At 34.6% G+C, this 16918-nt stretch overlaps 1 protein-coding gene across 1 annotated transcript; it reads right to left on the bottom strand.

Annotated features, from left to right (window-relative positions):
- Nucleotides 1-242: 242 nt before the first annotated feature.
- LOC110686938 (protein SAWADEE HOMEODOMAIN HOMOLOG 2-like) lies at nucleotides 243-15671 on the bottom strand. The gene is made up of 9 exons (XM_021863550.1): nucleotides 15323-15671; nucleotides 14051-14136; nucleotides 13923-13968; nucleotides 13659-13815; nucleotides 5343-5418; nucleotides 5187-5238; nucleotides 2708-2851; nucleotides 2506-2625; nucleotides 243-1813 (listed from the first exon to the last, which is right to left on the bottom strand). Exons 1-9 carry the CDS (start codon nucleotides 15374-15376, stop codon nucleotides 566-568), a joined length of 1983 nt encoding a protein of 660 aa, XP_021719242.1. The 5' UTR covers nucleotides 15377-15671; the 3' UTR covers nucleotides 243-565.
- Nucleotides 15672-16918: the final 1247 nt, after the last annotated feature.

Below are 16918 nucleotides of genomic sequence, written 5' to 3'. Positions count from 1 at the left end.
AAAAAAATAAAAAAAAATTAATTAATTAAATTAGGTGGTTTCTAGAAAGTGGCAAATTTGTTCTGCTGTTATTTAAAACATTTCTTTCAAAATGTGCTTTTTCACAAAAACAAGGATTTAAAAGATGTTTTCTTACAAAGTTGCCTACAAATATTATAAAAAATCAAACCTTAAAGTTATTTGGTTCATGGTTGGATAAAGGCTAAAATTACATGTTGAAGCACAACACAAATCACAATCTCTTTAGGCAGAAACATACTGCAAAACTATTCACTATTTAGTTGACTAGCCAATATATGTATTTCTGTCCAATACATAATCAAATTTTTTGTAAACTGAACTTTGTTGAATGTTAAGCTTAGTAACAACTAATACAACTACAATCAAGCATTGCAATTGTTATAGAGTTGATTTCTATATGATATATGAAGTATTAAAATACACTACAACTGTCAAATACTGCAGCAGTCAAGGGAGCAGCTGAAGCAAGAAATAATGGTCTAAAACCAAGATACAATTAAGACTTGAATTTTAACCTAATTTAACCTAAGCTACAATTCCTGTTTCATTCCTTTGTATCCTCAGCCGACACAGCCTGATTGCTACTCTCTGCCTTCGTTGAAAGACTTGAAACAATTGGACTACTACCAGTTATTGCAGTGCTCACTGCCATAGCCTGTTCAATCGGTTCAATTACTCCAGGTTTTTCTGATCCAGGAATTGTTATTGATGGATTATTACTTGTTTCTCGCTGAGAGATGCTGCTTCCTCCAAACATAGAACATTCCAGATTTTGTCCCTCTTCCTTCTTGACTTCTACAATCTCGCTAGCAGTACCAGGATTCATAATGTTCTCAGCAGAAGCTTCAGTAGCTGAAGTTCCTGAATTGCCACTCTTGGTCTTTTCCAATTCTGGAGCTGCAGCTGGAATAGAAAACAGAACTGGAGCTGGAGTAGGAACTAAAACTGGATCTGGAGGTGGAGCTGAGGTAGGATCTGGATCAGAAATCAGAATAGCAATAGCACTCACAGATGGACTTGGAGCACAAGCCCGACTCGGAGATGAATTTGGTGCAGAAATTGGAATGGAAGATGAAGCTACAGTTGGATCTGGAGAAAGGGTTGGAGTCGGGATTAAAGCCGCAGCCGGGGCTGGAGCTGGGGCTGGGGCTGGGGCTGGGGCTTGAGCTGGAGCTGGGGCTGGGGCTGGGGCTGGGGCTGGGGCTGGGGCTGGGGCTGGGGCTGGAGCTGGAGCTTGAGCCAGATCTGGAGCCGAGGCTGGAGCTGAAGCCGCAGCCAGAGTTGCAATTGAAGTTGAACTTAAAGCAGGAGCCCGATCAGCCTCAGCAGAAACAGCAACAGAAGTTGAATCTAAAGCAGGAGCTGGAACTGAAGTTGATGCTAAAGCATTAGCCAAAGCTGGAGCTGGAGCTGGAACTGAAGTTGATGCTAAAGCATTAGCCAAAGCTGGAGCTGGAGATGAAACTGAATTTGAAGTAGGAGCTGGAGATGGGATTGAAGCTGAAGCAGGACCGGTTACTGGAGTTGGAGCAGGAGCTACAGTTGGAACTTGAGTTGTAGTTGGATGTGGACCACCAGCCCCTGCACTCATAATAGTTGGAGCAGATACTCCGACAAAAGCACTAGGATTATGACTAGTCACCCTCAATGAGCCGCTTGAAGTAGCATCAACTGTAGCCTTTTTGGAGTCTGCAGAAACAGATGATGATGCTGATTCATTGACAGCATGAAGCACCTGCAACCTGTAATCAGTTTCTGGCCGACGACATACTTTTCTTAAGGGCACAATTTCCTAGAGGCAGAAACAAAAGAACAATGAGTGTTTTGTAAACCAGCAGTTAACAGAAATCTATGAGGCACAAATTCTTTGAGTATAAAAACTTTGAGAAGAATTAATAAATTAAATTAAAAAAACCCTTTTCATCCTCCTGAGTTTATACATTAAAAGGTAAATTTAAAGCTGGATGTCTGGAGATTGTATGCACCAGGCCCATTTAACTTCCATTTGGCTGGCTACTTCCTTCGTTAAAGGGTAAAACCGGGGGAGAAAGGGGGGGGGGGGGGGCAGACGAAATATCTTGCCCATGTGACTACTAAAAAACTAATTTGAAACTTCATACAAAGAAATGTATTGTGACTATTAGAAACTAAGAGAACTTCAAACTCAAAGCATTGGAGGTCTTCTACTAAGTGCACCAAAATTTAAAGAATAGCCAGGATGTCAATTAATGACAGGTAAGATAAATCATTCAGCTCCTATAGCACAATACACCATATGATTTCAGTGGGAATTACATAATCCGATACAAAACGATAAATGCAGATATAAGATCTACAATTTAAGCCATTTCTTTGCCTAAATTAAGGACTAACAACTTTCTACAGCTTCAAACACAGGTATTGTTTTATCTCCCTCGGGTATCTCTTATGTAAAGAAATCTTGTAGAATATCGAAAGTAGCAGAAACAAGAGGTGGAGAAATACCTCAGACTGATCATGATCGTAACGGACCAGAAACCTGCAGCGACAGCCTCTTACATCATGTCTCCTCCTTTGAGCATCAAGGACATGAGCATCAAAGTAAAGAGCCTGCTCTTTACCTTCCTGAATATATATTTAAAGTACAAAAGCACAATGTCAGAATGTATTACCGATTCCAAGTCATAATTGAAAGATCCAGTCCTACCTGAAAGCAGAGGATGAGATCCCCAGGAAGAACTGCAACACACTCTGATGATTCACATGGAAGTGACCTCTGTCTAACATGTTTGCGAACATTAACCCACTCATCTTCTTCTGGCCCAAATCCAGAAAAACGGATCAGAACTTCCTGAAACCCAAAATTCAGACATGGGTACGAGTGTCAGGTATGAGCACAAATTCAAGTGTTAAGACATGCAAAGATCCAAATTTGGACAAGGATGCAGGGACACAGCATTAGTGAAACACATCCTGATTCTACATTAGTTATGTCAATTCACATTACAAATACACATATTTTAGAATTACTTGTTTCCTAGTTCTGTATAATGTTCTTATCTCCAGCTCATATTATAGCACATATTGGCTTATTTTCTTTCTGTTTGCCATCCTTCTATATTAAAGTTTATCTCCACAAATACGTTAATCAAGATCATTAGGTCTAGATGAAATCAAAGTGATGGGTAAAAATTTCATACACATCACAGTGTTTAGTGTCGACATGAAAATCCAAGATAAAAAAGATGAGTGATAAAATAGACAAGAACAAAGACAATTCTACTTCTAAAATTATTCAGCACATATCCGATAAAGAGCTAAATATTAATCAACAGCAAGATTGTCCTACATCGGATACCACAAATGAGCACAAGATGTAGATAGGCTAACACCCTAAACCAGCAACAACTCTGAATAACTAGAAGCCAAGCTATAATGGTTTTATTTGAAAGCAGAGTAACCAAAGATCAATAGTAAACTAGACCCACGTCATCATGGATCCATGAGAGAATCAAATAGGACTCGTTTAACTAAAATTATATTCTGTTGTAACAGAGAACCCAATTCTATTGTATTCTGCAAGTTATTAAACTTCGAGAATATACTCAAATTTTTAAGGTAAATATTAAGATATATTGATGAATGTTGAGATGATTCAATTTAAATGTGTTGTAGATATTTCTCATATCTTACTTGATTCCAAATTGATTCAGAAAGTTTTCTCTTCTGTAGAGTTATAAATAAGTTAATAAATATTTAAATGAATATCAAGATTATAAAACAAGCAGAGAAGAGGGGAAAAGAAAGGCAGGTAAAGAGGTAACATTTTCCTACAAAATTTTATAGTTGAAGAAGCATTCAGATTCCGATAACTCTTCTAGCTCCCAGACAGATACAGATAATCCATAAAAAAAAAATTCAAAAAAAAAAATTCAAAAAAAAAAAGGGTGGATGGGTGGAAGAACAAAGTGAATAGGGTAAGAAAGAGTGAGTGGAAATGTGTAAACATTGTGAACTAGGATAGTAAAGAGGATATGCCAAAGCAAAATGTTAAGAACATTTTTGAAATATACCAAAATAACAAATGTTAAAATCATTGTGAAACTAAGGTAGTATTTTCGTGCTTGATTTGTACAAATTCGGGCATATATTGTACAGCTTGTACCTTGCGAAAGGCCTTAAAAGCTGAAACCCCACGTATTTGTGGAGCAGTGATAAAACACCCAGCTATAACGACATTTTTATATTGGTAAGCAAGTAACTGAATGGTCCATCATAATTAGATTGCAGTAATAAGTGTAATTTCTACCCATGACAACATAATAAGTAATCAAAAATAATATAGAAGAGTTCCGACATAAGATATAATTCTGATTACAGAGTTCTCTGTTAATTCACAAAAATCAAGTAATTTAATAAAAAAGTAGAGAAACTTTTTCAAAAACTGAAAATATTTCCAGGTTGGTTGACTTGGTTCTAGGAACCACGACCAAACATGAGCCTTGGTAACTTTCAAGGTACAAACTTGCTTGCTGACACCGAGGGTAACAGACAAGGTAGCAAGGGCTCTCTAACTTAGTCTTGATGGTAGTGTAGGGGCTGAGGATTTGGTTAGATTCCTAGGCATTAATGAGTGATTTTTGAAGGTTTGGTAGGCCAAAGAAGAGGCTGTACTGAGGTATGAGAGGATTGGAAAGAAAAGGTTGTAATTCTTGCCACAGGCTTTCTCTAAATCTCAACCAAAAATAAATAGATAAATAGGATCAGTTTCTTCCAATCTACTGACATTTTAAAATGTAAGAAAATTGAAACATAGATTCAAACTTGGAACCACCATCATCATATTGGTCTCTAGAGTCCATACTCCATATCCACCTCCCAGCATTGTTATTGCTGGCCAACACAGGAAGTTTTTGAAATGAAACAAATGTGGAGGTGAAAGTTTGAAGTTGCGATTATCAACTCCCCCCCCCCCAAACACCGACTACAAAATATAATGGCAATGGGTTTCATGGGAAGAAAAGTGAGCTAAAATGACACAGAAGGAATGCAGATCCTCAAAGCCTATTCATGAAGTTAGAAACCATCACTAAATCTTTCTCGTAACTCGGCAAGGCCAAAAAGGTTACATATACCTCCAAATTTAATAGTAAATACTGAAAATCAGATGAATTCCAAACACTTACGGGGTTACCAGTCTCAAGATGTCTATGAGAATGAAATGCTTGGACATCATACCTAACAGATAGAGATATCAAGTATTAGTTTCTGAATAAACAATTAATGACAATATAAAAATCATGAAGTTACCAAAAGATTAAATAAATAGAAGATCTATTTACCATGCCCCATCCCTAGCAGATTTGGCTTCAAATTCCATTAAAGGATTTTCAGTTGTATTTTTTGCCACATTATGACCTAAAAAAGACATAGTAGGACTTGTTAGGATGTAAAGAACATTTATATCATTGTGCATTCTTATCAAAAGAGCAAATGCAACTCCATAAACACGCCTGGATATATCACTCCTTGACAAACAAAATGCAAAAAATAAATAAACAAATACCATTCAGCAAACATGGAAAATATCTGTTCAGTATACAAGACATGACTATGCTAAAAGTGATGCAGAGCACATTAGTTGAAAGAGATAAATCGAAAAGCTTGATGCATCCAACTACATACAGAATTTGACTTTTAGTCTACAAATCCACAGAATAATTTTCCTGCATCAAAATAGCTCTAAATCTAACTTTGTTCACATCACAGATTAGTAAAGTTGCCTCTAAGAGCATCATGCTAGGCTCATATAAAGAGAGATAAGGGAGAGAGGAGGAAATACAAGTGAGGAATTCTCAGAATCTCAGCGCTAATTTGAGAAGAAAATAGAAGAGGAGATAGATCAATAATAGAGGGGACACAAAACCCTACTTCACGATACAATTGTACAAAAAACTCAAAAGAGGGATATAGAGTGACAGTAAGCACTCTAGCCACTACTTCTCAACCTCGAATCTTACCGATTTTAGGTGCTGAGTATTCCTTCAACGGAACAGAACGCTTCATGTTGTCGGATCAGAGGGTAAACAAAGCCCTGAGATCTCCTTTCAAAGGAAGAGAGAAGAGAGGCTCAAAAAGAGAGTTAAAGATGAAAAATGTGACAAGGGGAAAACAAACAAAAAATGGTAGCGAAATAAAGGCCAGAAAATCCGGATATAATTGGCCAGAATTAAATGCTGAAGATATCATTCCTCCATTCCTCTTCTTTCTCTCTATTAAAAAAATGAGGGGCAAATTTCCTTCTTTCCCTTGTTCTTTACCCCTTCACATTACCCCTACTGCCCAAACAAGCCATTAGTAAATTATGCTGCAAAAGTTCAACGTAAAAAATTCTTAAACTTCTGCTATTTGCTCAACTGAAGTATCAACAACAAACACTTCTGCTATTTACACAACAGTTGAGTTGACCAACAGATTACATAGTGGTAGTATGAGTGCATTGTATACAGCGGAAAATCACCATTACTTATAATTCTCCCTATTGCTAATTCTTAAATTTTTTTAAGGGTATAATTTATGAGCAGTAAATTTTTCATTCTGGAAATTTATTTTAAGTCTCATATGGTTAAAATGGGCAAGGGTTAATGCAACATTAAATTAGACTGCCCATCACCATTACTTATAATTCTCCCTATTGCTAATTCTCAATTTTTTAAGGCTATATTTTATGAACAGTAAAATTTTCATTCTGGAATTTTATTTTGAGTCTCATATGGTTAAAATGGGCACGGTTTAATGCAACATTAAATTAGACTGCCCAGTTTGGATTTAACTGTTGTTGTACCAATATTTTGAAACATGCACAATCCATAAAGTAATGAATAACAATAATCATCATAAAGCAGTAAACAATAATTCTCGTCTATTTCTTCTTTCCATCAGATTACATCATTTATAATTACATCATTTATGATTACCTGTGTCTCCTTGCTCTTCCAAGAAAAACTAACCAATATGCTAAAACAGAATAAATTAGTCTACTAGATTCAGATATGCCACCACTAATTCTCTTTAATGTAGAACAAGTTCAAAAATTTTAGAACTAGGTTGTCATAAAAAATGAAGACCAGTTAGGTTACAATGCACCTTGAGCAGTTTATGTGAACAAGCTGTAAAAAGTTCGCCTTTAATATTATACAAGGTAGGCCAACTTCTTATATATGATAGCTTCTCAAGATCAGGAGGGTGGATCATGTTCTTGCACACAATTTGTACTTTTGATTGATGTCCTGTTTGCTTTGCGACTTAATTATGCCTGGTAAAAGAAGAAAATCTTCCCAAACTACCAACACCTGTAGAAGATTCTAGCCAATCCCATTCTTCTAGAGGTCTGTGCAATTGTGTTTTTAGATATCTTAATTTCTTTTTAGTAACATTAATATAGCCATGAGAAAATATTTAAGTAAATCAATAATTTGTTCCCTTTGTTCCGATGGAGGTTGACACAAAATTATGGTTCCAGGCCTTCCTAACTGTTCCTTAATAATGTTCTCAAAAAAAAAAAAAAAAAAAAAAAAAAAAAAAAAAAAAAAAAAAAAAAAAAAAAAAACTGTTCCTTAATAACAGTAGTCAGTAAAACAGCACCAATTTGGCTTTTTTCAGCACTGTAAAGCTAAAATTCTAGGCATTCACTACAAAGATGCAAATATTAACAAAAATTGGACTACGTCATTATTTCATTAACAATCTTATAAGTAAAATTATTTCCTCTTGTTCTAAATATTTGCAACACTTTGACTTTTGCACAACTCTTATGATTGCTTTGACCACAATACCTCCTCACTTATCTTTTAATCACAACGTTTGACTTTTTCCACAATTTACACACTCCTTTAATCATCTTTTGTGATTTATATGTTACAAAAAACACAATCATGTCAGATCTTGCTTGATTTGCCTCGATTGCTTTTTATAATTTTAAATAAAATAAAATAAAAGATATAGCATAAGATGTGAATCGGCAAGCATGATTGCCCAATGCTGCAATTAAAAGAATGGAGAAACATATAAATGACAAAATCCTTACGAGTATGTAAAATGTTGGATTTAGCTCAATGTATAGTTGGATTTAGCTCAATGGATAATATCAATTTTGTAATCTTTACCAATATATAAGCGAAGATATAACTGGTCGATTTTGTACATTGGAAAATGTTAAAGACAATGTGTAGAAAGTAATTTTGAAGCATGAAAAATCTGAACAATATTAAAGTAATACTCCCTCCGTTACATATTACTCGCAACAAAGGAATATTTTATGTCTCACAAATAATACCCCTTTGTTGCGAGTAATATGTAATGGAGGGAGTATATTTTTAAAAAAAAAAAAAAAATCTAATCGATTTATACAGGATTATCTGAATATATGTTCATATGGCTACGGTTTTTTTTTCTTTGAATTTCATAATTTACAATAAATGGGTATACATTGGCCGTAAAAAATCATCATCACAAAGAAAATCAAACTAAAGAGTGTTGGATATGCTAATATTCCAAGAGAGTAAAAACTTCTCGTGACCTCAGGGAATCCATAAAATTACTTCTATAATGTTCTTACATATGAATAAATGCCAAACTGAAGTAAGAGAAATATAGTAGCGTCTACATCCATAAAATCTTAGTACTCAACTACTTAGAAAAAATTCCCTCTATTCACCTCCATTTACATTTATAAAATATATTGTTCAACCTATTCAACTACAATCGTCGAGCTGGGTTTTTCATAAACTTTGAAAAGATCGACAAATTGGTTTTGGGGAAAAGTGAACTTAAATGGTCATTTTTATTCGGATAGAGTGAGTAAATATATTTTGTAACGGTACTTTTGTAAAAGTGCACTAAGAATGCTTTCAAATACAAACCTATATAGCCTCCGTTTCTTTTCGATGTTCTTGTTTTGAATTACACACTTTTTTCAATACACATTTTTTACCATTGAGATCTCTAATTGCGAATAGTATATATACTATATACTTGATATTCTTAAAGCACTCATCGAGACAAATTAAATAAGATATCATATGTCATGTTTTTACAATATGAATTGGAAAGAGTTTAGAAGATTTTCGCAAGTTGAATTCAAACAAGAACATAAAAAAAAAAAATAATAAAAAAAAAATAAAATAAAAAAAAGAAAAGCGGAGTATAACTCTTGATCCTAAGGTCTTAAAGAGATAAGGAGGCAACCAAAAAGAATGCAAGGAGTTATATTAGAACATATTTCAAATCAACTTAATTTGCATATGAACACAAAGAGGCAAAAGATTGTACAAAGTCCACATTAAACAAGTCTTTAACGGATTAAATCTTTAAATATATGGAATTTTTGTTTGGAACTGGAATAGGGTATCTAGATCCAAAAAAGACATAAATGTATCTTTTTAAAAATAAATATACAATAGAGAACAAAAATTAGGCCCAAAGGTGAATGAAATAGTGCATTTGAAGGTACTTGAGCCAAGTTATGAGTTTGATAAGGTTAATTATTCATAAATTTGTACATAAATGAATTTGGCCCATCACAAAATATTAATATTCCCTCTGTTCCGAGATAATTAATGTATATGGCCCATCACAAATAATTAATATCCCCTCCGTTCCTACATAAAAAGTTGAATAGCTTTTGCTCATGTTTGTAAGGAGATGAATAAAAATTAATGCACAATAGGATATAATTGATTAAAAGTAAAAAATAAAAAAAAATAAAAAAAAAACAAGATAGTAATATTTGATTTATTGAAAGAGGAATACCTAATTCCTAACCTACAAATCAAGTGGCATTCTTGAAAATAAAATGAACTTTTATGATAAAAATTAAAAAATAAAAACAAATCAATCAATCATGATCCCATAAATGGGGTAGAATACATGAACCAAATATGATTATTCCGTGTGGTCGTCCACAAATATCTTCCTCCTCTATCCCTTACGATCCAATACCTCATCCTCATGCAAGTCCATATATTTCATATCATTCCTAACTCCTTCCAACCAAGTCATTTTCGATCTCCCTCTCCCTCGTTGAACCCCTCCATAAGGCCACCCTTCCACTCTTCGCACCGGTGCACTCTCAGGTCTCCGTCTTACATGCCCAAACCAACGCAGATGATTTTCCTTTAATTTGTCTGTAATGCCTATCACACCTACTTTCTTGTGGATAACTTCATTTCTAATTATATCTATAAGAGTGTTCCCACACATCCACCTCATCATGCGCATTTCTATAACCTCTATCTTTGTAATGTGCTTCTTAGAAGCCCAACATTCAGTACCATAGAGCAACACTGGTCTTATAGCAGTCTTATCCCTTCAAGTGTAAGGGAATGCTTCGATCACATAATAGTCCTGTGGCCGCTCTCTATTCAAGCCACCCTGACCTAATCTTGTGGGCCACGTCTTGATCAATGTCCCCATTTTACTAGATGATCGACCCAAGATATTTAAAACATTCACTCATGGTCAAGTCTTTTCCATCCAAACTCATCACATCATTGATTCCCCCCCCCCCCAAGTACCAAATTGGCATACTGAATATTCAGTTTTACTCCGACTTAACTTAAACCCTCTAAATTCCAACCTTTGCCTCCATTGCTCCAACTTGCCATTAACCTCATCTTTAGTTTCATCCACCAAAACGATATCATCCGCAAACAACATACACCGTGGAACCTCATCTTGAATTGGTCTACTTACTTCATCTAGAAGGACTAGAACCATTGCAAAAAAAAAATGGGCTTAATGCAAACCCTTGATGCAATCCAATTGTAATAGGAAAATCTTTTGTCAACCTCCACATGTCCTCACATTCGTTGACAAATCCCGATACATATCTTAAACTAAGTCTACATGCCTTCAGTAGATACCTTTTTTCAACATTGCCCATCATAGTATCTCTCTAGGCATCTTGTCATATGCATTAACCAAATCAACAAAAACCATATGAAGATCTTTCTTCTTTGCCCTATAAAACTCCATCATTTGTCTTATCAAATGAATTGCTTCCATAGTAGATCTCTCATGCATAAAACCAAATAAATTATCTGAAATGCTAGTGCGTGCCCTTAACCTATGTTCAACCACTCTTTCTCACAACTTCATAGTGTGGCTCATAAGCTTTATCCCTCGATAATTAGAACAATCTTGAGCGTCTCCTTTGTTTTTATAGACCATGACTAGTGTGCTCTTCCTCCAATCTTGTTGAACCCTTATAGCCCTCCATATCTTGTTTAAGAGGTTTGTTAATCCATCAGTACCGATTTTACCCAAACACCTCCATCAGTATATCATCAGGACCAACTGCCTTCTTTGGCTTCATCTTCTTTAATGCAATCTCCACCTCTACTCTCCTAATCCTCTTCACATACTCCATATTGATTTCTTCATCACTCACAGAGGTATCTCCCGTCACAACTCCATTACTTCCAAATAACAATTCATCAAAGTACCTCTTCCACCTATCCTTGATGTCCTCATCTTGTACTAGAACAATTTGGTTCTTATCTTTGACATACTTTACCATGCCAATATCCTTCCTTGCCTCTTGTCTTCTCTTTGCCATCTTATAATGATCTTTTCTCCCTCCTTTGAGTCAAGCTTTTCATAAACCTTCTAATAAGACATCTTATGATAAAATATAAAAATAAAATAAAAAATAAAAAGAGTAATAAATGAAAAGGCAGCGTTAGCAGTTTATGCATTTAACGGTTGTCAACTCACATAGTTATGTATTATGCTTCCAGAAAGTGAAGTATGGCTCATGCAAAATTTCATTTTTTTTTCTCCCAAAAAAAAATATGCCAGCAGTCCACTAAAATTTTCAACCCTTCACGCCACAAAACATTGAAAAAACTTCATGACTTTTTTTTTTTTTTTTTGGTAATTGGTACCAAATGTATGTTAATTTTATCAAACTGAAGTAAACTTAGTACTAACTGTATGTCAATATTACACCAATTGTTTCATTTGGTACCAAGTTGAAATAAATTTGGTACATCCTTCATTTGGATGACATTTGGGCAAATGGCAATTGAATCTTCTTGAATTTATAAGACTCCATTTTGAAAAGGGATGAACAAAGATCTGTTCAAAGCGAAGAGGGTTGACAATGATGAAGCTTTGAATTGAGGGGCGCAAATTTGTGCAAGAGATAAGTGAGAAAAAAGTAACAGAAGAGAAAAGAGAAAGCACATAATCAAATAGCCAAGAACCGAAATCAACTCAAAAAGAGAGTAAATTTAGATGAGGGATTCAAAAAGGAAAATCCTTGCAAGAGGGCATGAAAGTACAAGAAGGAGAGAGAGATTGTGAAAATGAAAGTTTGAATTTTTGAGGTTAGAAAATGAAAAGTACCGTCAAGCCATTACCGTCAATTGAAGGTCATTTGACAGCCATTAAGAGAAAAGTGGATAGTTAATATGCAATTACCGATATGTCCCTTAATAAATTTTATCAAGGAAAGAAATTGGGTAGCCGTCGATTCAAAATGAAAATAAGAAAGTGGGGTTTGGTTGACCAAAAGTGAAAAAAGAAATAAATAAGTGGAATAGGACTTTTTATAAACAAGTTTTTAGGTGAGATAGGACTTTTACTTAGGAGTATAGGGAGTAATTTGGCTTAGATACAAAGTTGCAAGTTTAGTTTTGGTTTCAATTAGGCTTAGATCGGGACTGTATAAAAAAAAATTAATAATAAAAAATTAAAAAACAAAAAAAATAAAAAATAAATAAAACAAAACAAAACAACAGAAAAAAGAAAAGGAATGTTTTCAGCTCAAATTTAGACTTAAGCCAAGTCCAAATTGTTAAGTCTAATATAAACCCTCAATCCAATGTAAGAAAGAGTAGAGATTCATCACAAACTGTTTTCCCTTGCATGCTTTGTCAAATATGTAAAAAGTTTCCTTGATTTGGCATTCTCACTCTCAGAACTTCTTTCAGTCATCAACTTGAAATTCCGATTGAAAAGACTCAAATAGGTGCAATTAAAGCTAGAATTTTAGTAATAAAATCTCAAACTGTGTTGCAGGTGTTGTTTTGTCTTGCAACACATTTTCATTAATAAACCATATCGTGATTCCATTCAATAGCCCAAGGCCTAATCACTAACCAGCAAAATCAGCACTACCACCAAAGACGCAGACAGGTTCACGTGTTCATCCACCAATCTTAATCTCCTCAACAAATCTAAACCATACTTTTTTAAAGGAGAGGGAAATGGTTATACTGAGGTGGTCCTTTCAATGCATTGGCAAAAAAGTACACAAAAATGAAACTTGATATCCCTATAGCAACAAACATATGATACAATGAATACAAACCAGGATATTGTTTGAGCATATATCCAAGGTAATTTTATAAATCAGAACTAACGCCGATTCAAAATCAGTCTAGGTCTAGAGGCCAAATGCCAAATCGGAAAAACCATTTGAATTAGAGGTCAAGAAATTAATATGCCAAGGAAGAAGCATGATGAAAGGATACATGATATTCATATTACTTTTAGATAAATACACATGATAATTCCCTAGTTAAATGTAGGGAAACATCCTACGTCTATAGATACTATGGGTATAGCATGCTTGGTGATCAAACTCATCCTACCTGACGGTGATGGTGCAACTGTCTGTTGAGGAACAGAGGGTACATTTCTCACTGGAGTAACTTCAGCCTGCGGATTAGGTGGCATATTCGGGTTCCCAGGTGCCTTGACCAATTTTGACCTCAGGGCATAACGCCTATTTTGGAACCAGTTCCAGACCTACAACATAACCAATAGAAATTCAGTTATCAAACATTACTTTAAAAGCCAAGAACATAGTGATAGCCATGGGTTAATCAATTGATTTCTAAGATTTAATTCGATACCTGCTTCATTTGTACTGTGATTTTTCCGGATCGCTCTGATGAATTACTACACTCATGATAAATATCCCTCGATCAGATAAGCCAAAATAGGAATTAACAGCTTGCCTTATTTGAAAAAGATAACAAACCTGAATCTATCAGCAAGCGCCATAAGAACCTCTCTAGCTGGAACATGACCACCATGTTCTCGTAAAAGAGCTTCCATTTGTACAACCTAAAAACAAACAAATCCCACCTTAAATTAAAAAAAATGCCAACAGTTGAAATACTATGAAAGCAACCAAACAAACTCTTGATGCATGTAATACAATTTACATAGTTTTCCATAGAACTTCCACTAATAAAACAAGGTCAGTTTTCAGAAGAACGTATGCCTTGAACAAAACAACTCTAGAGATTGAAAAGGTGAATTATACACCTTTCACCAAAAGCAATATTCTTCTATATTACTCCATAAATAATAGTATAAACGGCTGAAACCTCCCTCCTCCCCAACCCCACCCCCCGTCGCTCCATTTGTCAGTGAATAGGAGAAGACTTAGTAACCAATTGTCAACAATGCCAATTAAAAATACAAAGGGTCAAAGGTCGGTACGGATACAAACCTTTAACATCCTCTACTTCTTTTTATTTGACACATTTCTTTAGTCACACTAGCCAATTCACAAATTCAACCATTACTATCTTAATTACCAATAAGCAAAAATTATAAATTCTTGATATTTTTAAATAATACATCGAAATAAATCTAACAAGACCATCAAAAAACACGATCAAATAAGAGTGTGTGAATAGTGTCAAAGTCAAAATGTGTCAACCAAAAAGAAACCGAGAAAGTATATGCATAAACCCAGCAGCAGGAAATTGATTCTACATCCAAATTAAAAGCATAGTGTCCTAGTTAACCGCCATTCCACATGAAACATACAAGAATTTAAATTTATCCGAATGCATCTCTTTTAACTATTAGAATTGTTTCAACCAAAGTATCAATTATGATACTCAAAGTATCTAATTAACCGGAATGGCGATTCCGGTCAAGGAAATGAACTACAAGTTGCATTCACAGCATAAACCGAGTCATCTTCAAACATATTGAATAATTTATCTGCTATACAACATTCATATAAATACATCATAGGAAAAAGAAAAAAAAAAATCAGAGGATTAAAAAACTATGATCATGCTCATAAATTCAACAGAATTCAGACCAAAAAATGTACATCAACCAACACATTAAAATCCCAACAAAGCCCAAATTTTAAAAACACCAACGTAATAACATCCAAAAAGATAAATAACGACTGAATTTGCATGTAACCCACATTAAATTATTCAAAAATACATGACCCCAGAAATGAAATTGAATGAAAGACGGAAAAAGATGAGAGAGAAGTGACCTCGGCAGGGAAGAAGCGGAAAGACGGGGCACCATGAGTAGGAGGACGACCCATGAATGAGTAATTGAATTGCAGAACCCTTCACTTGGATTCGTAAATTGAAGGCTGAATCTGCTTTTGAAGCGGGTCGAATTTTGAGAAATTCCGGGTGAATTGATTTTAATTTGCTGTCTAATGGCCGATGTTCATCAACTCCGGCAAAACCTTCTCTTTTCAGTTTTTTTTTCCCTCTTCCAAGTACTGCTGATTTTCTTTCTTCGCTTTAAATAACAAAATAATATATAAAAAAAAAAATATATTAAATAGGTAAAAACCGGACTGAAATTACTTGTCCTTTTTTTTCCATCATCCGTCTTTTAATAAGCAATCCCATTTGCATGTACCCGGTGTACAGTATTTTTACTGTACATCGGGTTTTCGCACGTGCTTTCTTTTTAAAAAAAATCGCAGAATTTCAAAATCGCGGAATTTCATACCTTAAAATCAAAAAAACGCAGAACAACAATGGAGGAGAGAGAAAGTGAGAAAACGCAGCTATCAATCATCCATTGAGGAGAGAGAAAGTGAGAAATCGCAAAAATTGCAGAAAACGATCATCAATCGAGGAGAAAAAAGGTTAGAAAACGCAAAAATTGCAGAAATCGATCATCAATCGAGGAGAAAAAAGGTGAGAAAACGCACAAATAGAAGAATTCGATCATCAATTAAGGACAAAGAAAGTGAGAAAACTTACAAATTGCAGAATTCGATCATCAATGGAGAATTCGACTTTCGATACAAAAAATTGCAGCAATCTCATTCACGAATTGCTAGAAAAACAAAGGCAAATTGAGACTGAATTTGAAATCGATTTAAATCGATCGATTATAGAAGAAGAAGAAACTAATTGTTTTGGAGATGAATTCGTACCAATATTCAACAATCCAGACAATGCAGATGAAGCAATCGATAATGCAGATGAAGCAATTGAGAATGCAGAAGACGCAATTCACAATGCAGAAAATCAAGTGGTTCCTGATAAATCAATTGATTCAAATTCAGAACAAACAACCAAATCAGATGCAACTGAAGGTAATTTCTATGAATTTTTGAGATTGTATGCAAAAAGTAACCCTTTGAATACATAATTGTTACCCTTTTCATGCATAAACGTGACCATACTTATGCCTAAATGTTACCCTCAGATTGAATGCAGAACTTTTTAGATTGCATGCAAAAAGTAACCCTTTGAATGCCTAAATGTTACCCTTTTCATGCTTAAAAGTGACCCTATTTATGCTCAAATGTTACACTCAGATTGTATACTGAAAATTCAGATTGTATGCAAAAAGTAACCCTTTGAATGCCTAAATGTTACCCTTTTCATGCTTAAAAGTGACCCTATTTATGCTCAAATGTTACACTCAGATTGTATGCTGAAAATTCAGATTGTATGCAAAAAGTAACCCTTTGAATGCCTAAATGTTACCTTTTTCATGCATAAAAGTTACCCTATTTTCAAACGAATGTTACCCTTTTTTTTTATGATGTCTGTGGTTATTATCTGATTTGTTTGTATTAAATAACAGATACAAATCCAATTGATGCTTATGGTTT

This window comes from Chenopodium quinoa, unplaced genomic scaffold (assembly GCF_001683475.1).
Source record: "Chenopodium quinoa cultivar QQ74 unplaced genomic scaffold, ASM168347v1, whole genome shotgun sequence".
In the NCBI taxonomy this organism is placed as follows: domain Eukaryota; kingdom Viridiplantae; phylum Streptophyta; class Magnoliopsida; order Caryophyllales; family Amaranthaceae; genus Chenopodium; species Chenopodium quinoa.
The sequence above is the reverse complement of the archived record's forward strand: the minus strand, read 5'-3'. Positions and strand labels throughout refer to the sequence as shown.